Below are 21088 nucleotides of genomic sequence, written 5' to 3'. Positions count from 1 at the left end.
TATAGTATCATGTCATCTGCAGTGACAGTTTTACTTCTTCTTTACCAATTTGTATTCCTTTTATTTCTTCTTCTTCTCTGATTGCTGTGGCTAGGACTTCCAAAACTATGTTGAATAATAGTGGTGAGAGTGGACATTCTTGTCTTGTTCCTGATCTTAGAGGAAATGCTTTCAGTTTTTCACCATTGAGAATGATGTTTCCTGTGGGTTTGTCATATATGCCCTTTATTATGTTGAGGTAAGTTCCCTCTATGCCCACTTTCTGGAGAGTTTTTGTCATAAATGAGTGTTGCATTTTGTCAAAAGCTTTTTCTGCATGTATTGAGACGGTCATATGGTTTTTATTCTTCTATTTGTTAATAGGGTGTATCACATTGATTGATTTGCATATATTGAAGAATCCTTGCATCCCTGGGATAAATTCCACTTGATCATGGTATATGATCCTTTTAATGTGTTGTTGGATTCTGTTTGCCAGTATTTTGTTGAGGATTTTTACATCTATATTCATCAGTGATATTGGTCAGTAATTTTCTTTTGTTGTAGTCTCTTTGTCTGGTTTTGGTATCAGGGTGAGGGTGGGCTCATAGAATGAGTTTGGGAGTGTTCCTTCCCCTGAAATTTTTTGGAAGAGTTTGAGAAGGATGGTGTTACATCTTCTCTAAATGTTTGATAGAATTCACCTGTGAAGCCATCTGGTCCTGGACTTTTGTTTGTTGGAAGATTTTTTTTTTTGGCAGTACGCGGGCATCTCACTGTTCTGGCCTCTCCCATTGCGGAGCACAGGCTTGGGACGCGCAGGCTCAGCAGCCATGGCTCATGGGCCCAGCCGCTCCGCGGCATGTGGGATCCTCCCGGACCAGAGCACGAACCCGTATCCACTGCATCGGCAGGCGGACTCTCAACCACTGCACCACCAGGGAAGCCCCGTTGGAAGATTTTTAATCACAGTTTCAATTTCATTACTTGTGATTGGTCTGTTTATATTTTCTATTTCTTCCTGGTTCAGTCTTGGAAGGTTATACCTTTCTAAGAATTTGTCCGTTTCTTCCAGGTTGTCCATTTTTTTGGCATAGAGTTGCTGGTAGTAGTCTCTTAGGATGCTTTGTATTTCTGTGGTGTCTGTTGTAACTTCTCCTTTTTCATTTCTAATTTTATTGATTTGAGTCCTCTCCCTCTTTTTCTTGATGAATCTTGCTAATAGTTTACCAATTTTGCTTATCTTCTCAAAGAACCAGATTTTAGTTTTATTGATGCTTGCTACTGTTTTCTTTGTTTCTATTTCATTTATTTCTGGTCTGATCTTTATGATTTCTTTCCTTCTGCTAACTTTGATTTTGTTTGTTCTTCTTTCTCTAGTTCCTTTAGGTGTAAGGTTAGATTGTTTATTTGAGATTTTTCTTGTTTCTTGAGGTAGGCTTGTATAGCTATAAACATCCCGCTTAGAACTGCTTTTGCTGCATCCCACAGGTTTTGGATTGTTGTGTTTTCATTGTCATTTGTCTCTAGGTATTTTTTGATTTCCTCTTTGATTTCTTCAGTGATCTCTTGGTTATTTAGTAATGTAGTGTTTAGTCTCCAAGTGTTTGTGTTTTTTACGTTTTTCCCTTGTAATTCATTTCTAATCTCATAGCGTTGTGGTCAGAAAAGATTCTTGGTATGATTTGAATTTTCTTAAATTTACTGAGGCTTGATTTGTGACCCAAGATGGGATCTATCCTGGGGAATGTTCCGTGCGCACTTGAGAAGAACATGTAATCCCCTGTTTTTAGATGGAATGTCCTATAAATATCAATTAAATCTATCTGGTCTATTGTTTCATTTAAAGCTTCTGTTTTCTTATTTATTTCCATTTTGGATGATCTGTCCATTGGTGTAAGTGAGGTATTAAAAGTCCCCTACTATTATTGTGTTACTGTCCATTTCCTCTTTTATAGCTGTTACCAGTTTCCTTATGTATTGAGGTGCTCCTATGTTGGGTGCATATATATTTATAATTGTTATATCTTCTTCTTGGATTGATCCCTTTGATCATTACATAGTGTCCTTCCTTGTCTCTTGCAACATTCTTTATTTTAAAGTCTATTTTATCTGATATGAGTATTGCTACTCCAGCTTTCTTTTGATTTCCATTTGCATGGAATATCTTTTTCCATCCTCTCACTTTCATTCTGTATGTGTCCCTAAGTCTGAAGGGGGTCTCTTATAGACAGCATATATATGGGTCTTGTTTTTGTATCCATTCAGCAAGCCTGTGTCTTTTGGTTGGAGCGTTTAATCCATTCACGTTTAAGGTAATTATGGATATGTATGTTCCTATGACCATTTTCTTAATTGTTTGGGGTTTGTTTTTGTAGGTCCTTTTCTTCTCTTGTGTTTCCCACTTAGAGAAGTTCCTTTAGCATTTGTTGTAGAGCTGTTTTGGTGGTGCTGAATTCTCCTCGCTTTTGCTTGTCTGTAAAGCTATTGATTTCTCCATCGAATCTGAATGAGATGCTTGCTGGGTAGAGTAATCTTGCTTGTAGGTTCTTCCCTTTCATCATGTTAAGTATATCATGCCACTCCCTTCTGGCTTGTAGAGTTTCTGCTGAGAAATCAGCTGTTAACCTTATGGGAGTTCCCTTGTATGTTATTTGTCATTTTTCCCTTACTGCTTTCAATAATTTTTCTTTGTCTTTAATTTTTGCCAATTTGATTACTATGTGTCTCGGCGTGTTTCTCCTTGGGTTTATCCTGTATGGGACTCTCTGTACTTCCTGGACTTGGGTGGCTATTTCTTCTCCCATGTTAGGGAAGTTTTCGACTATAATCTCTTCAAATATTTTCTCTGGTCCTTTCTCTCTCTCTTCGCCTTCTGGGACCCCTATAATGTGAATGTTGTTGCCTTTAATGTTGTCCCAGAGGTCTCTTAGGCAATCTTCATTTCTTTTCATTCTTTTTTCTTTATTCTGTTCTGCAGCAGTGAAATCCACCATTCTGTCTTCCAGGTCACTTATCCGTTCTTCTGCCTCAGTTATTCTGGTGTTGATTCCTTCTAGTGTAGTTTTCATTTCAGTTATTGTATTGTTCATCTCCGTTTGTTTGTTCTTTAATTCTTCTAGGTCTTGGTTAAACATTTCTTACATCTTCTCAATCTTTGCCTCCATTCTTTTTCCAAGGTCCTGGGTCATCTTCACTATCATTATTCTGAATTCTTTTTCTGGAAGGTTGCCTATCTCCACTTCATTTAGTTGTTTTTCTGGGGTTTTATCTTGTTCCTTCATCTGGTACTTAGCCCTCTATCTTTTCATCTTGTCTTTCTGTGAAAGGAACTGCAGGACTGTAGTTCTTCTTGCTTCTGCTGTCTGCCCTCTGGTGGGTGAGGCTATCTAAGAGGCTTGTGCAAGCTTCCTGATGGGAGGGACTGGTGGTGGGTAGAGCTGGGTGTTGCTCTGGTGGGCAGAGCTCAGTAAAACTTTAATCCGCTTGACTGCTGATGGGTGGGGCTGAGTTGCCTCCCTGTTGGTTGTTTGGCCTATGGCAACCCAACACTGGAGCCTACCTGGGCTCTTTGGTGGGGCTAATGGTGGACTCTGGGAGGGCTCACACCAAGGAGTACTTCCCAGAACTTCTGCTGCCAGTGTCCTTGTCCCCACAGTGAGCCACAGCCACCCCCCGCCTCTGCAGGAGACCCTCCAACACTAGTAGGTATGTCTGGTTCAGGCTCCTATGTGGTCACTGCTCCTTCCCTTGGGTCCCACTGCACACACTACTTTCTGTGTGCCCTCCAAGAGTGGAGTCTCTGTTTCCCCCAGTCCTGTCGAAGTCCTGCAGTCAAATCCCACGAGCCTTCAAAGTCTGATTCTCTAGGAATTCCTCCTCCTGTTGCCGGACCCCCAGGTTGGGAAGCCTGACGTAGGGCTCAGAACCTTCACCCCAGTTGGTGGACCTCTGTGGTATAAGTGTTCTCCAGTCTGTGAGTCACCCCCCCAGCAGTTATGGGATTACATTTCGCTGTGATTGCGCCCCTCCTACCGTCTCATTGTGGCTTCTCCTTTGTCTTTGGATGTGGGGTAGCTTTTTTGGTGAGTTCCAGTGTCTTCCTGTCAATGATTGTCCAGCAGCTACTTGTGATTCTGGTGTTCTCACAAGAGGGAGTGAGAGCATGTCCTTCTACTCCACTATCTTGGTTCAGGCTCGAATTTTCTACTTTAAATGGGTGAATTGTATCCCAATAAATTTGTTATTAAAGAAGACTCAATATTTAAAGAATGTACTAATACTGGAATGTCTGTGTACAAAGCATATCAATTTGAGAGCTCACCCTCCCTTTGTCTCCATCACTATATTCTACAGTACTTAAAAGGACAGTCAATGCTGTGAACTGCTAAAGGAATACCTGACTGAATCACATTATATAAGTTTTATAGCTACCAAGAATAAATTCAGCAATTTCTTTAATTCTTTTTGAAATTTTAATTATTTTAAATATTTATTATTTTATTTATTATTTTTATTTTAATTATGTTTATTATGTGCTAAATTTATAAATATATGATTGTTGAAAACTACAAATGATACAGAATGAAAATGCGAAGTCCCCTTCTACCCACTTCCACCCACCAACCATGCTTCTCCCCAGAAATAACCAGAGTAAATACTTCCTGTATATCTTTTTCCAGACTTTTACAGTATGCTTCATTTTCTTTCGCATATATGGGATAAAACTTCATATTGTTCTACAAGTTGATTTTTTCATTAACAAATACGTTATACCAGATCTTTCCAAGATCTTTTTATTGTTAAAAGTACTTTTTTTCTATTAAAAAGCATTAAAGCTGGATTTACATACCGCTTTTGCAAGCTTGACAAAGTCCTTCCTCACCCATTTATATTTTCTTCTAGAATTTTCATATGTTTGCTCCCTGCTCCCAGGAAATTCTTCTATTTATTTAACTCCTTAAAGTACTTTTTTTACTTCATAAAGTAACAACTTTACTATTAGGGCACATACCAGAAAAACAGAATAAGACCATTTTTTACTAGTTAACTAGACATCTGGCAGCCCTCTTAAAAATATGAACTTCAGAACTGAAAAACACCATCCTCTTCCCAAATCATACTCTCTCAGTAGCTAGTTCCAAAACAATGCCACTATATCTTCTATAAAAGTCTTTCACCAAGGTTCTTCAGCTTAAAATGCACTCAAACTTTCATTCTTTCAATAAAAGGGGTAAAGGGAAGCATTTTACCAAAATAAGAGACAAGCTTGCAAAACAGACCTCCAATTGGCCTTGTTCATCAGCATATTCGATGGACTGGAAGATGGTGAGGGCATAGCGTTGTCTGGTCTTCAGCTGAGCACTATGACCTCGGTACCAGTTCTGGATGACCAATGCGGCTTTTAGCGCTGCAGACCCACAGGATACGAAAGGGAAAGAAAAACAGTTACTGTGGAGCTATGGGGGGAAGGTAAGTGCTTCAGAAAAAATCAGTCCACCTGGATTCCTAGGTTCTAAGAACATAAAAACTACAGACAACGAGATGTTCCTTTATGTTTTTGTACAATGTCCTCAAGTCTCAAATACTCAGGAATAATGATGACCCAGCCATCAAGAGTAGCATTTTTGGAGCCTGAATTTGAATCCCAACTCTGCTGACTACCGTCTATGTGATTTTGGGAAAGTTATTAGAACTCTCAAAGCTTCAGTTTCCTCGTCTGGCACTATTTGAAGTCTATGTACACCCTATGAAGTAGCAATTCCATTCTTCATTATATACCCCGAAGCAATTCTCACACAGTCCATAAAGGAGACATACGGGGATACAATGCTTCTTTGTTGGCAGCCGTAGGGAGTTTGACACCAATGCAACCTGGCTTTCCACCGCTAGGAAGGAGAAGATGTGACTGTGGTGAGTGTACACCATGGAATATTATGCCACAACTGGAAGCGATATATAGCGACGTGGATGGGTCTTCAAAATAGTGCTTCAGTTAGAACAGTTATCAAAAAGTTAGAGACAGAATGGAATATAACATGATACCATTTTATATAAATTTAAAATACACGCACACGAAATCGCAATATACGTTTCGTAAGAATATACAGAAAGGAAAAGATACTAAAAATAAGAGATTGGTTATTTGTGGGGGGTGGGTGAATGAATGAGCATAGAGTATATGGTTAAAAGGGAATAAACTAATGAACTAACTACCATAAGAAAGGGCCTTGCGCAGACCAATGATGACAATGTACAACATACTGAGAAGTATGATTCACTCCACCTTCTCCACCTGCGATTCAACTGATAAAAGACAGATGGATAAATGAACACACCTCCCTCCTTCACAGAGTTACTATGAGGATGAAATGAGATACTACAGGTGAAGAGTTTAGGCCAGTGCCCAGTGTAAAGCATTTACTAAATAAATGGCAACTATAGTGACAAGTATTGTGTTGTTTGTGGATTATTCAGGCACACTGACTCTCTTCTGGGGCTGGGAGCCTTTGAACCATCCTATAGCTTCATAGTTTTGAAGAAAGAAATCAGGTGAGAGAGAATGAGATTTAAAATATAGTCTCTTACGCCTTTCTCAACTTTTACAGTGACGAGTAATCAACACCAGCTGGCTCCTTTTATTCATGCTATAATTTTTCCCAGTTAGCCCATAAGAATCAAGAGTTAACTCTAACAAGAACAATTTGAGTTCTGAAGCAGCAATCCAGCCTCTCGGCTTAGTACTGCTGTGGTATAACGAGTACACACTATCCATCTGAGGGTGTGTGTTTATGAGCTTCTCCAAGGCTGTTGGGTTCCAGAGACTCTTGTTTCATTATTCAGCTCTCAGAAAACCCCAGGAAATAGGCGTAAGGTCAAGTACCGTTATCTTTATAGGGAAAAACCACAGGGAGAAGAAATCAAGTGACGTTCAATATCACTAAGTGAATAATTCCATGTCTGAAATCTCAAGTGTTCTCACCATATCATCATGCGGAGCCCAGCTTCACCTGAAAGGTCTGTTCTGTGGGACAGTCACTGTCATGACCAACCAAGCCTCAGCTCAGGGGCTCTGTTCACCAAGCACAGCGGAACTGTTCCAGGGCTGAACACTTACTGAGGGCCAAGCAGTGGACTCATCTCTGCAGTCAGTCCTCGCCATACTGTGAAGCTGGGAGAGACTAACTTACTTAAGTGCACTTAGCCAGTAAGCTGAAATGGACAGCGAGGAATTGCACCCACCTCTCAACCTCTTAACCTCCATAGAGCTATTGATCTTTTTCTGTGCCTCACTTTCTACGTCCGCACAATGACGTAGTGGAATAAATGATCACTAAAGTCTCTTCTATTTAGTATTAGCAACACCAAAAAAAAAATCAAGCTTAGTGTTATTTCTATAATTAACAGTAAAACAAAGTAGCTACCATACGTTAATGGTCTACTACAAGACATTTAGTCCCCACAAGTATTATCATCTCCATGTTACACATAAGGAAACTTCAGGTTCAGAGAGGCTAGCAACTTCTAGTACCCTCAAAGACTTCCTAATTATATATAATATTTCATTAAAAAATTCACAAACTAGTGTGAACAAACAGGTTACCACCTCAGAACCCAAGAGCCAGGAGCAGAAGAGCCATGCCAACCAGGACGCACAGGGCTCACTTCCTTAGAGTCCACAGTCTTGGCTCAAATGTTGCCTTCTCCGTGAGGCCTTTCCTGAACACCCCTTGTAAAATGGCACCCATCCCCATTGCCTATCTCCTTCTTTCCCTCCACAGCACTTGTCACCATCTGATATAGCATATATTTTACTCATTTGTTACTGTCTGTCTCCTTTCACTAGAATGTAATCTCCATAAAGGCTGGGATTTTGGTCCATTGGGTTAGCTGCTGTGTACCCTGAGTCTGGAACAGTCCCTGGAACATAGTAGATGCTTGATAAATATTTGTTGAATGAATGAATGAGTGAAATTACTGTTTAGTTAAAACTTCCTGTCTTGCGTTTCTCTTCATGCTAATTGCTGAATCTTATGTTTGGTTTTGTTTTTTAAATAGGAGTTTATTTGACAGTCCTTTAAATAAGAAGTTTTATATTCAAAACGGTAAGGCATTTAAAGACTCTGCTTTTGAAATTCTGCTATCAGAGGCCTCCTGAGGAGGCAACAGGATGAGTGAATATTTAATGTAACTTTAAGGGGCCTGATATCCAAGCAGGAAGAGCGACACAAGTGTGATAGAACTGATTAAAATGAATTCAAATGAACTGGAAAGAGAATGAACCATCTAGTGGCAAAAGGCTTTAAACAAGGAGGAAAAGCATCTATTACCTCAGCTGTTCAAAGCACGATGAGAATAGGGTATGCCTCAACTCTGGGACCACAGTTTTCACTGTTGCTTTTGTTTACAGATATCTGCCATCTGCTAGAGTATGTTTCTGTCCCAGCGAGACTTTCAACTTCACTGGAAAAACAGCTCAAAGCACATGCCCAGCAGACATGAGATGGTCACAAAGCCTGCTTCTTGAGCAGCAAGGCAGGGACCCTCTGAGGCTCGCTCCTCCAGAAACTCTGACATCCCTGCAGAGCAAGGGTACAACATAGGATCCTTGCCCCTGGAAAGTATTTTTCTCAAACAAGAGGGAAACGAGAGGAAAGCATGAGGTCCAGCCTCCAAAACAATGACAGATATTTTAAACAAAACTATCACTTTCCCAAATGACAGATCATAGTTTTATCATTCTTGGAAACATATGGCCTTCCAGTCAGAGAAGGGCAAGAAATAGAGGTCATTACTTTGACTTTTTATTTACCCACATACTCGCCCACCCACCAACCCATCCACATGGGATAATAAAAATAAGTTCTGAATTTGTAATCTGGAGACTTCCGTTTTGGTCCTAACTCAACCAGGTGCCAACTGTGTAACCTCAGGCAAATTGCTTAACCTCTCTGGTCCTCGGTTTCTCATATGAACAATGATAACTTGGGATTATGTGACCTCTAAGATTCTTTCCAATTATAAAATACTCTAATTCATCCCTCTATTTTTTTAATGCCCCAGCTGCAGCCTACCTAGCCTGTAGCAAAGCTGAAAATAACCATTAAAGGACAAAATAGGATGTGTAAATATGAACACTCAAATCAGAAGCTTCTGGATACAAAAGACAAATTCTAAAGGCTACTCAAAAAAAAAAAAATCTGAATTATCCTTGTAGAAAAAATCCAAGTCAATTCATTAATATCCTTGGCTTTCCCATCAAGGAACCGTAGCCAAAGTTTGCTAGCAATTGGTCTAGGAACAAACATTTCACCTATTACTTCTCCTTTAAATGGCCTAAAACATGATTACTGTGTATATTCTGTTAACTGGTACAAGTGATAGCCAATAGAAGATGGGGAGAAATGGATGGGGAAGGAAGTGAAGACAAGAGGGGGTGGGGATACAGAGACACATGGGAAGGGTCTAAAGTCCAGAGGTTTCAATGAAAATTGAGAGATCAGAGAATGGGATAATGATCATAAAGATCGCAGAGGTGGAGCTGATCCAGGAGGCCACAGGGGCCAGGAAATGGGAATGAGCAGCTGAAGTGGAGCAGGTGAACGACTGTTCTAAAACAATCATTATCGTGAAAATACAAATTTTTAAAAATTATTATTGTATGAGAAATTTATCTATGTAAAAGATTTACTATCATTTTAAATCATTAAAATATTTTCTTGTAGGAAGTATGTTCTATTCAACAATTCAGTAACGACCTTTAATCCTCACTCAGAAAGAAAAATTAAATATCTTGACTACAATTCTGTTTTATGTCTCCCTTGTTATTAATTAGTAATCTGAGTTATACTGCCACACTCATTCACCCAAGATCAAATATAATGAGCATTAAATTTTTGTCTTTTGCAGCTGCTAAAAAGATAATGCAGTATAAAGCCATGATCATATAGAAAAGTGTTCTGATTATGGGAAATACAGGCATATCTTGGAGATATTTCAGGTTAGGTTTCAGACCACCACAACAAAATGAATAATGCAATAAAGAGTCACATGAATTTTTTTGTTTCCCAGTGCATATAAAAGCTATGTTTATACTATATTGTAGCCTACTAAGTGTGCAATAGCATTATGTCTAAAAAAATGTACATACCTTAATTAAAAAATACTTCATTGCTAAAAAAATGTCAAAACAATCACAATAGTAACATCAAAGATCGCTGATCACAGATCATCATAACAAATATAATAAAATGAAAAAGTTGAAAATACTGTGAGAATTACCAAAATGTGACACAGAGACACAAAGTGAGCAAATGCTGTTGGAAAAACGGTGCCAACAGGGTTGCCACAAACCTTCAATTTGTAAAAAATACAATATCTGTGAAGCACAATAAAGCAAAGTGCAACAAAACAAGGCATACCTAAAACTGGCAATTGGGGCTGAGGTACTGCTCTTTCTTACACTGAATCGATGCGCCTGTCTGTAACAGGATTTTCTAATAATTAACAGGATCCAACTATAAGGCTGGCTTCTTTGTAAATTATCTAGTCAAGGCTGGAATCTGGTAAAAAAATAAAGAGGTGGGACTTCATATCCTTTCAGCAGTACTTTCTACCTTCTAAAGGCTCACGATTCTACAGTAGATATCTAAATAGTCCATGTCAGAGTCTCATAATACCTGACATTTCTAAAGCAGAGGTGGATCAATCACAAAGCAAATAGAGAAAAAGATGAAGATGAATTTAATTGGTATAAAGAACAGAAAGGATGCTTGGCTTTTTGTTTGCCTGTTTCATGTAGGCAATAAATGTGTCTGTAGTATCAATCCTATATAAACCTCAAGGCCAACACATTATCATATTAAAAAGTGAGTAATTAACTGAAAATTGTTATTGAGAGGGATCACAATTTCAGATGAAGAAAGCAGTCTCCTTTTACAAAGAAAAGTACTTGTTTAAAATGATTCCCAATTGATGCCAACAAACTAGGGATTATAGTATATGATGTGGGCTGAAAATAAAGATATGGCAGTTTGGGCATACTGATGATAATTAAAGCCATGGGAGTAAAGTCACCCAAGGAGAGCATTAGAGCGACAAAATAAGAGGGCCAAGAGGAACCCCAATATTTTAAAGTTGGGAGAAAACAGAGCCCTCATAAACAGTTAAAACAGAGACATAAAAGGAAACCACGAGAAGATGCTGTCACTGAAGCTAAGGGCCATGAGTATTTTAAGACGGGAGTGTACAGGAGTGCCAGGTGCCGCCAGGAAGTCAAGCAAAGTAAGTACTGAAAATGCTCCATGGGATTTCAAGGTCATTCAAGAACTTGTCTAAATCATATTCCACAGGATGAGGTAAATGAGAAGGTAGGAGACAGCAGTGTGAACACACCCTTCAGGAGCAAGCTCTCTGAAAGGGAGGAGAAAGAGCAGAGTGACTGGAGGGGACAAGAGGGCTAGGGAAAGCTCTTCTTCCAAAGGGAAGGAAAACACAGTTACAAAGGGCAATTATGCACAACTGGGAAATTATGAATATGAACTATATGCTAGAGAATATTACTCTATTAGTTTTAATTTTTTCAGTGTAATATAGGATTGTAGTTATGGAAGAGAATATCCCTTTTTTTAGGACATTAATGCTAAAGTATATAGAGGTTAATATATAATGTCTGCAACTTACCAATACTTTCAAATAGAGAGGGAAATGGAGCTGGAGAGAAAGAAGGAAGAGAGAGCGAGAGAAAGAGAGGGAGAGAGAATGGTAAAGTTAACGTGAATCTAGGTAAAGTGCATGGGGTATTCATTGTATTATTCTTACATCTTCTCTGAAGGTTTGCAATTTTTAAAAATAAGATGTTGGGGGGCTTCCCTGGTGGCGCAGTGGTTGAGAGTCCGCCTGCCGATGCAGGGGACACGGGTTCGTGCCCCGGTCCGGGAAGATCCCACATGCCACGGAGCGGCTGGGCCCCGTGAGCCATGGCCGCTGAGCCTCCGCGTCCGGAGCCTGTGCTCCGCAACGGGAGAGGCCACAGCAGTGAGAGGCCCACATACTGCAAAAAATAAAAATAAAAAAAAAAATAAGATGTTGGGGGGAAAACAAAGCAGAATGGTCAAACCTCCGACTCAAAAAAAAAAAAAAAGGAAAAAAGAGGAAAGGCACTAGAACCTGTTAAAATGTTAATGAAGTATCAGCTAAGGGAGTGAGGGGGGAGGCAGAAGGGGAAGAGCAATGCCCCTCACTCCTACACATGCACCTGCAGCTACAGAGAACAGTCATAGTCCTTTGAGTGACAAGAACTTTAAAGAACATCTTATCTGATGTCCCATTTCACTGAAGAGGAAAATGAAGGAGGTCCCAGCTCACAGGGATTTCTGCTAGACTACACAGTGCCAGTAAAGACTGATGGCAATTATAACCAAGAATCCTCCAACACAATAACAAGAAGGATGGCAAGGGCTCCTCTAAATTTTCTTTCAGAAAATTCTTTAGAGAACAACGAAGATAAAGGAAACGGTGGTGTTCATAGTTTTTCCATGAAAGTCCCAAATTTAAATATGCAGCATTGTAAAGGAGTTAACACTAGGAAGGAGGAGGCTGGGGGTGAAGGGAGGGGATCCCTCGGGCAGTTATGAATGGTTTGATTATTAGATTTTTTAAACAGCTAGGTTAACTAGATGTTATTCCAAGAATTAAAGAAATATTTTGTTTTGTTAGAAAAGAGACAACAGGCCCAAAATGGAGTCACTTGTGCTAAGCTCCATGTCAGTAAACTGAGACTTAATACATAACCTAATTGTATTTTCCAGCCTCTCCTAGGAATGTAATCTTAACCAGTCTAGAATTTCCTGGCCAGCACTAGTGAGGTAATCAACCTGAAAGACCCTTGTCTTCCCACAAAGGAAGGTGATGTTACCTGAAATATTCCTTTCTTTCCGTTTATGACTTCCCTATCTTACCCCTTTCTGCCTTTAAAAACCTCTCCTTTCCTGCAGCTTTTTGAAGCTCCTTTCTGTTTTCTGGATGGGATGCTGCCCCATTCATGAATCACTGAATAAAGCCAATTAGATCTTCAAACTTACTCCGTTGAATTTTGTTTTTTTAACAGATTTGGTGGCAGCACCAGGAGGACTGAAGGAGACTTCTGATGTCTTCAGCTAAAATGAGAAACAAAGGTGTGGTACCCGTGAACACTTCTGATTTCTCTTTCTCACCATTTCTGAGGGCTGTGGGTAATTTCCTCTCAATTCTGAGCTCTGCTCTCTTTGCAGGAAGCTCCTGATCTAACTGGCTTTCCAGTACACATTACCCCTTTTGGGAAACCCAGTGCAGTCCACAGTCTTCATTTTGGGGGTCTGCTGGTTCACTCCTTTCCCCAGTTCCATTTTGGGAATTGCTGGTGGTGCACACAGTGCCTTCTCCTAGCCAGTCCACAGTAACATCTCTTGGTTACCGCTGGTGTGTTGAAGTACATGTTTGTCTTGTTTTGTGTAGATAAAGGCTACTGGTAATGGGAATCTTAGAGGCCAAAAAAAAGCTGCAAAAATTGATGGACACAAGTCTAGCACTTTGAAAGCTGTTAGAGCGCTTGCCACCTAACTCTAAAAGACTCCTGTGTTAGGATAAGGTGGCCACTGAATGGGTCAGATTGACACTAGGTTGCCGACCAACCTCAAGAAAATTTCTGTGCAACAAGGTACACTGTAAAACACCACACAATCTTCAACCCAGCAGCATATCTGTCTTAGCTATTAGTTTGGCTCTGAGAGACTCAAAGGTTTAGCTAAAAATAAATTAATAATAATAATAATAACTGGAATCCTTAAGTTCTAAGGAGTTAAGTGTGCCACATTCTGACACATATGCTTATTTTATGTCTAAAAACTGTGATCCAGGGCTTCCCCGGTGGCACAGTGGTTAAGAAGCCGCCTGCCAATGCAAGGGACATGGGTTCAAGCCCTGGTCCAGGAAGATCCCACATGCCTTGGAGCAACTAAGCCCATGCGCCACAGCTACTGAGCCTGCACTGTAGAGCCCATGAGCCACAATTACTGAGCCCACGTGCCACAGCTACTGAAGCCCACACACCTAGAGCCCCTGCTCCGCAACAAGGGAAGCCACCTCAATGAGAAGCCCACACACTGCAACAAAGAGTAGTCCCCACACGCCACAACTAGAGAAATCCCGTGTGCAGCAACGAAGACCCAACGCAGCCAAAAATAAATTAATTAATTAATTAAAAAAATTTTAAAAATCAAGAACAAGAAACTGTGATCGAGGAAGTTATAAATACCTACAAAAATGACAAAACCTTACTAAAAACAGTCTAGAATTAGACAAGATCATTGCTTTGTATCCTGGGAACTTAGCTTGATAACCATCAGGTTAGGGGCCCCAAAATATGGCCAACAGAAAACTGGGTTGTACTCCATTTGCACCTAAATATGGCTGGACAGAAATGTGGATTGAAATTCATTTGCTCTAAGGATCTTACCAAACTGCTACTGGCCCTCAGGGAAACTACAACAGCCATTAAGAGGAACATTACAATTAGAAAAGATCATTTAAGAAGTGCAGATGAGAGCTCTACCCACCACCAGTCCCTCCCATCAGACAACTTCCACAAGCCTCTTAGATAGCCTCATCCACCAGAGGGCAGACAGCAGAAGCAAGAAGAACTACAATCCTGCAGCCTGTGGAACAAAAACCACATTCACAGAAAGACAGACAAGATGACAGCCTGTGAAACAAAAAACACATTCACAGAAAGATAGACAAGATGAAAAGGCTATGTACCAGATGAAGGAACAAGATAAAACCCCAGAAAAACAACTAAATGCAATGGAGATAGGCACCTTCCAGAAAAAGAATTCAGAATAATGATAGTGAAGATGATCCAGGACCTAGGGAAAAGAATGGAGGCAAGGATGAAGAAGATGCAAGAAATGTTACCAAACCTCTAGAAGAATTCAAGAACAAACAAACAGAGATGAACAATACAATAACTGAAATGAAAACTACACTAGAAGGAATCAATAGCACAATAACTGAGGCAAAGAAGATAAGTGAGCTGGAAGACAGAATGGTGGAATTCACTACTGCAGAACAGAATAAAGAAAAAAGAATAAAAAGAAATGAAGACAGCCTAAGAGACCTCTGGGACAACATTAAAGGCAACAACATTCACATTATAGGGGTCCCAGAAGGACAAGAGAGAGATAAAGGACCAGAGAAAATATTTGAAGAGATTATAGTCGAAAACTTCCCTAACATGGGAAAGGAAATAGCCACCCAAGTCCAGGAAGCGCAGAGAGTCCCATACAGGATAAACCCAAGGAGAAACACGCCGAGACACATAGTAATCAAATAGGCAAAAATTAAAGACAAAGAAAAATTATTGAAAGCAGCAAGGGAAAAACGACAAATAACATACAAGGGAACTCCCATAAGGTTAACAGCTGATTTCTCAGCAGAAACTCTACAAGCCAGAAGGGAGTGCCATGATATACTTAACGTGATGAAAGGGAAGAACCTACAAGCAAGATTACTCTACCCAGCAAAGATCTCATTCAGATTTGATGGAGAAATCAAAAGCTTTACAGACAAGCAAAAGCTAAGAGAATTCAGCACCACCAAACAAGCTCTACAACACATGCTAAAGGAACTTCTCTAAGTGGGAAACACAAGAGAAGAAAAGGACCTACAAAAACAAACCCAAAACAATTAAGAAAATGGTCATAGGAACATACATATAGATAATTACCTTAAACGTGAGTGGATTAAATGCTCCAACCAAAGGACACAGGCTTGCTGAATGGATACAAAAACAAGACCCATATATATGCTGTCTACAAGAGACCCACTTCAGACCTAGGGACACATACAGACTGAAAGTGAGGGGATGGAAAAAGATATTCCATGCAAATGGAAATCAAAAGAAAGCTGGAGTAGCAATACTCCTATCAGATAAAATAGACTTTAAAATAAAGAATGTTACAAGAGACAAAGAAGGACACTACATAATGATTAAAGGGATCAATCCAAGAAGAAGATATAACAATTATAAATATATATGCACCCAACACAGGAGTACCTCAATACATAAGGCAACTGCTAACAGCTCTAAAAGAGGAAATCGACAGTAACACAATAATAGTGGGGTCTTCAACACCTCACTTACACCAATGGACAGATCATCCAAACAGAAAAATAATAAGGAAACACAAGCTTTAAATGATACAATAGACCAGATAGATTTAATTGATATTTATAGGACATTTCATCCCAAAACAGTAGATTACACGTTCTTCTCAAGTGTGCACGGAACATTCCCCAGGATAGATCACATCTTGGGTCACAAATCAAGCCTCAGTAAATTTAAGAAAATTGAAATCATATCAAGCATCTTTTCTGACCACAACACTATGAGATTAGAAATGAATTACAGAGAAAAAAACGTAAAAAACACAAACACATGGAGGCTAAAAAATACATTACTAAATTACCAAGAGATCACTGAAGAAATCAAAGAGGAAATCAAAAAATACCTAGAGACAAATGACAATGAAAACACGACAATCCAAAACCTATGGGATGCAGGAAAAGCAGTTTTTGTTTTTTTGGTTTTTTTGTTTTTTGCGGTATGCGGGCCTCTCACTGTTGTGGCCTCTCCCGTTGCGGAGTACAGGCTCCGGACGCGCAGGCCCAGTGGCCATGGCTCATGGGCCTAGTCGCTCTGCGGCATCTTCCTGGACCAGGGCACGAACCCGTGTCCCCTGCAACAGCAGGCAGACTCTCAATCACTGCACCACCAGGGAAGCCCAGGAAAAGCAGTTTTAAGAGGGAAGTTTATAGCTATACAAGCCTACCTCAAGAAACAAGAAAATCTCAAATAAACAATCTAACCTTACACCTAAAGGAACTAGAGAAAGAAGAACAAACAAAACCCAAAGTTAACAGAAGGAAAGAAATCATAAAGATCGGAGCAGAAATAAATGAAATAGAAACAAAGAAAACAACACCAAACATCAAAAAAACTAAAAGCTGGTTCTCTGAGAAGATAAAATTGATAAATCATTAGCCAGACTCATCAAGAAAAAGAGGGAGAGGGCTCAAATCAATAAAATTAGAAATGAAAAAGGAGAAGTTACAACAGACACCGCAGAAATACAAAGCATCCTAAGAGACTACTCCAAGCAACCCTATGCCAATAAAATGGACAACCTGGAAGAAATGGACAAATTCTTAGAAAGGTATAACCTTCCAAGACTGAACCAGGAAGAAGCAGAAAATATGAACAGACCAATCACAAGTAATGAAATTGAAACTGTGATTAAAAATCTTCCAACAAACAAAAATCCAGGACCAGACGGCTTCACAAGGTGAATTCTATCAAACATTTAGAGAAGAGCTAACACCCATCCTTCTCAAACTCTTCCAAAAACTGCAGAGGAAGGAACACTCCCCAACTCATTCTCTTTTTTTTTAAATAAATTTATTTATTTGGCTTTGTTAGGTCTTCGTTGTTGTGTGTGGGCTTTCTCTAGTTGCGGCTAGCAAGGGCTACTCTTTTTTTTTTTTTTTTTTTGAAGTACGCAGGCCTCTCACTGTTGTGGCCTCTCCCGTTGCAGAGCACAGGCTCCGGACGCGCAGGCTCAGCGGCCATAGCTCACGGGCCCAGCCGCTCCGCGGCATGTGGGATCTTCCCGGACCGGGGCACGAACCCGCATCCCCTGCATCAGCAGGCGGACTCTCAACCACTGCGCCACCAGGGAAGCCCAGGGCTACTCTTCGTTGAGGTGCGCGGGCTTCTCCTTGTGATGCCGTCTCTTGTTGCAGAGCATGGGCTCCAGGCACGCAGGCTCAGTAGTTGTGGCACACGGGCTTATTTGCTCCGCGGCATGTGGGATCTTCCCAGACCAGGGCTTGTACCTGTGTCCCCTGCAATGACAGGCAGATTCTTAACCACTGCGCTACCAGGGACGCCCGTTCCAACTCATTGTATGAGGCCACCATCACCCTGATACCAAAACCAGACAAAGATACTACAAAAAAAGAAAATCACAGACCAATATCACTGATGAATATAGATGCAAAAATCCTCCCTACCTAGGGAGACAAAAGACCTGTATGCAGAAAACTATAAGACACTGATGAAAGAAATTAAAGATGATACCAACAGATGGAGAGATATACCATGTTCTTTGATTGGAAGAATCAATATTGTCAAAATGACTATAGTGCCCAAAGCAATCTACAGATTCAATGCAATTCCTATCAAATTACCAATGGCATTTTTTACAGAACTAGAACAAATAATCTTAAAATTTGTATGGAGACACAAAAGACCTCGATTAGCCAAAGCAGTCTTGAGGGAGAAAAACAGAGCTGGAGGAATCAGACTCCCTGACTTCAGACTATATTATAAAGATACAGTAATCAATACAGTATGGTACTGGCACAAAAACAGAAATATAGATCAATGGAACAGGATAGAAAGCCCAGAGACAAGCTCATGCACCTATGGTCAACTAATCTATGACAAAGGAGGCAAGGATACACTATGGAGAAAAGACAGTCTCTTCAACAAGTGGTGCTGGGAAAACTGGACAGCTACATGTAAAAGAATGAAATTAGAACACTCCCTAACACCATACACAAAAATAAACTCAAAATGGATTAGAGACCTAAATGTAAGAGCGGACACTACAAAACTCTTAACTGAAAACATAGTGAGAACACTCTTTGACATAAATCACAGCAAGATCTTTTTTGATCCACCTCCTAGAGAATGGAAATAAAAACAAAAGTAAACATATGGGACGTAATGAAACTTAAAAGCTTTTGAAAAGAAACCTACAAACAAGACAAAAAGACAACCGTCAGAATGGGAGAAAATATTTGCAAACAAGTCAACGGACAAAGGATTAATCTCCAAAATATATAAACAGCTCAGGCAGCTCAGTATTAAAAAATCAAACAACCCAATCCAAAAATGGGCAGTTCTCCAAAGCAGACATACAGATGGCCAAGAAGCACATGAAAAGCTGCGCAACATCACTATTAGAAAAATGCAAATCAAAACTACAATGAGGTATCAACTCACTCCAGTTAGAATGGGCATCATCAGAAAATCTACAAACAACAAATGCTGGAGAGGGTGTAGAGAAAAGGGAACCCTCTTGCACTGTTGGTGGAATGTAAATTGATACAGCCACTATGGAGAACAGTATGGAGGTTCCTTTAAGAACTAAAAATAGAATTACCATATGATCCAGCAATCCCACTACTGGGCATATACCCAGAGAAAACCATAATTCAAAAAGACACATGCACCCCAGTGTTCACTGCAGCACTATTTACAACAGCCAGGTCATGGAAGCGACCTAAATGCCCATCGACAGAAGAATGGATAAAGAAGATGTGGTACATGGGCTTCCCTGGTGGTGCAGTGGTTGAGAGTCCGCCTGCTGATGCAGGGGACACAGGTTCGTGCCCCGGTCCAGGAAGATCCCACGTGCCGCGGAGCGCATGGGCCCGTAAGCCATGGCTGCTGAGCCTGCATGTCCAGAGCCTGTGCTCCGCAACAGGAGAGGCCACAACAGTGAGAGGCCCGTGTACTGCAAAAAAAAAAAAAAAAAAAAAAAGAAGATTTGGTACATATATACGATGGACTATTACTCAGCCATAAAAAGGAATGAATTTGGGTCATTTGTAGAGACGTGGATGGATCTAGAGACTGTCATACAGAGTGAAGTAAGTCAGAAAGAGAAAAACAAATATTGTATATTAACGCATATATGTGGAGCCTAGAAAATGGTACAGATGAATCGGTTTGCAGAGCAGAAATTGAGATACAGAAGTAGAGGTAAAACGTATGGACACCAAGGGGGGAAAGCCGCGGGGGGTGGGGGGGTGGGATGAATTGGGAGATTGGGATTGACATGGATACACTGATGTGTATAAAATGGATGACTGATAAGGAAGAAAAAAATGAAGTTCAGTTGAAAGTAGGGTTCCCAAATTAAACAAACTGAATGGGACATCTATTTTAATTGGTACGTAGAACCTTCCAAAAGGCTTCAGGACCCCAGAATAGCTTCATTGAAAAATTCATTGAAAAAGTCTAATGAAAAATTAAAGACACAAGAGGTACCTAAAACAAAAGATTGCAAGACAGACGCAACTTTTACTACTCGCCTCTATCGTCCTTTATTTGAGTACTCATTCTAGTAATCCTCAGTCTAAATTGTCTTTCCTAAAGAGACTACCAGACCATAAATGAAAGTCTGCCAAGTTATAGGCCTTACATATACCCCCATATCTACCCTTGAAGGAGGGCCCCCATATGGACCCCTCTCAGAGTTGATGAGACTCTGAGGGCCTTCATGGTAAACTGCTATGTTATCCCCTTAAGCAGCTAAGGGAAACTAAAATTAAATTAATGAAAAACCTTGACATCTGGTAGATACTGGAGCTACACCCTCTACTTTAAACCCCCCTCAGAGCCTGCAAATGGGATCCTGGGAAAACTGGCAGAAGCCAGCTAAGGGTGAGAATTCTTACCAGAGTCAGCTCTCCCAGATCTCTGTCTGTAGTACCCAAAAAGAGAAGAAAATAAAATAGTTTTTGCACCTTCTTTGGGGATGCCTCTTAAGTGCAAGGGGTTGTTCATTACTACCAGAAATATTTACTGCTTGTCCCAACTGAAAACTGACAAGATATTTAAAAGGATTTTTTTTTTAAGTAGCTCTGTGGTCAAAAGTTGGTCAGAAACTGGAAGATGATATTCAGAGTCTGATAGGAATATTTCTTTTAGGTGTCCTCCACTAAACCAAAATGAAACTATGCACCCAGAAGGAAAGAAAAACCTTCTAAAGCCTTTGTGAAAGAATTTACCAAAATCTTCCAAAGGAAAACAGCTCTAAGTCCAGAACATAGAAATTTTTTTTTTTTGCGGTACGCGGGCCTCTCACCGTTGTGGCCTCTCCCATTGTAGAGCACAGGCTCCGGACGCACAGGCTCAGCGGCCATGGCTCACGGGCCCAGCCGCTCCGCGGCATGTGGGATCTTCCCAGACCAGGGCACGAACCAGTGTCCCCTGCATCGG

At 40.3% G+C, this 21088-nt stretch overlaps 1 protein-coding gene across 11 annotated transcripts in view; it reads right to left on the bottom strand.

Annotated features, from left to right (window-relative positions):
* The window catches only part of PPEF1 (protein phosphatase with EF-hand domain 1), a 148662-nt gene that overhangs the window by 81629 nt on the left and 45945 nt on the right, over positions 1–21088 (bottom strand). For all 11 annotated transcript variants that reach the window (XR_013825664.1, XR_013825665.1, XR_013825666.1 and 8 more), the window contains one exon: positions 5262–5389. Coding sequence is in view for 1 of the 11 variants with exons in the window: in XM_079910172.1 (XP_079766298.1) it covers positions 5262–5389 (128 nt within the window). In the remaining 10 variants the exon portion in view is untranslated. The remainder of the gene's footprint in view (positions 1–5261; positions 5390–21088) is intronic.

This window comes from Stenella coeruleoalba, assembly GCF_951394435.1.
Source record: "Stenella coeruleoalba genome assembly, chromosome: X".
Lineage (NCBI taxonomy): Eukaryota > Metazoa > Chordata > Mammalia > Artiodactyla > Delphinidae > Stenella > Stenella coeruleoalba.
Note: the sequence above shows the minus strand (reverse complement) of the source record. Positions and strands in the feature narration are given on the sequence as shown.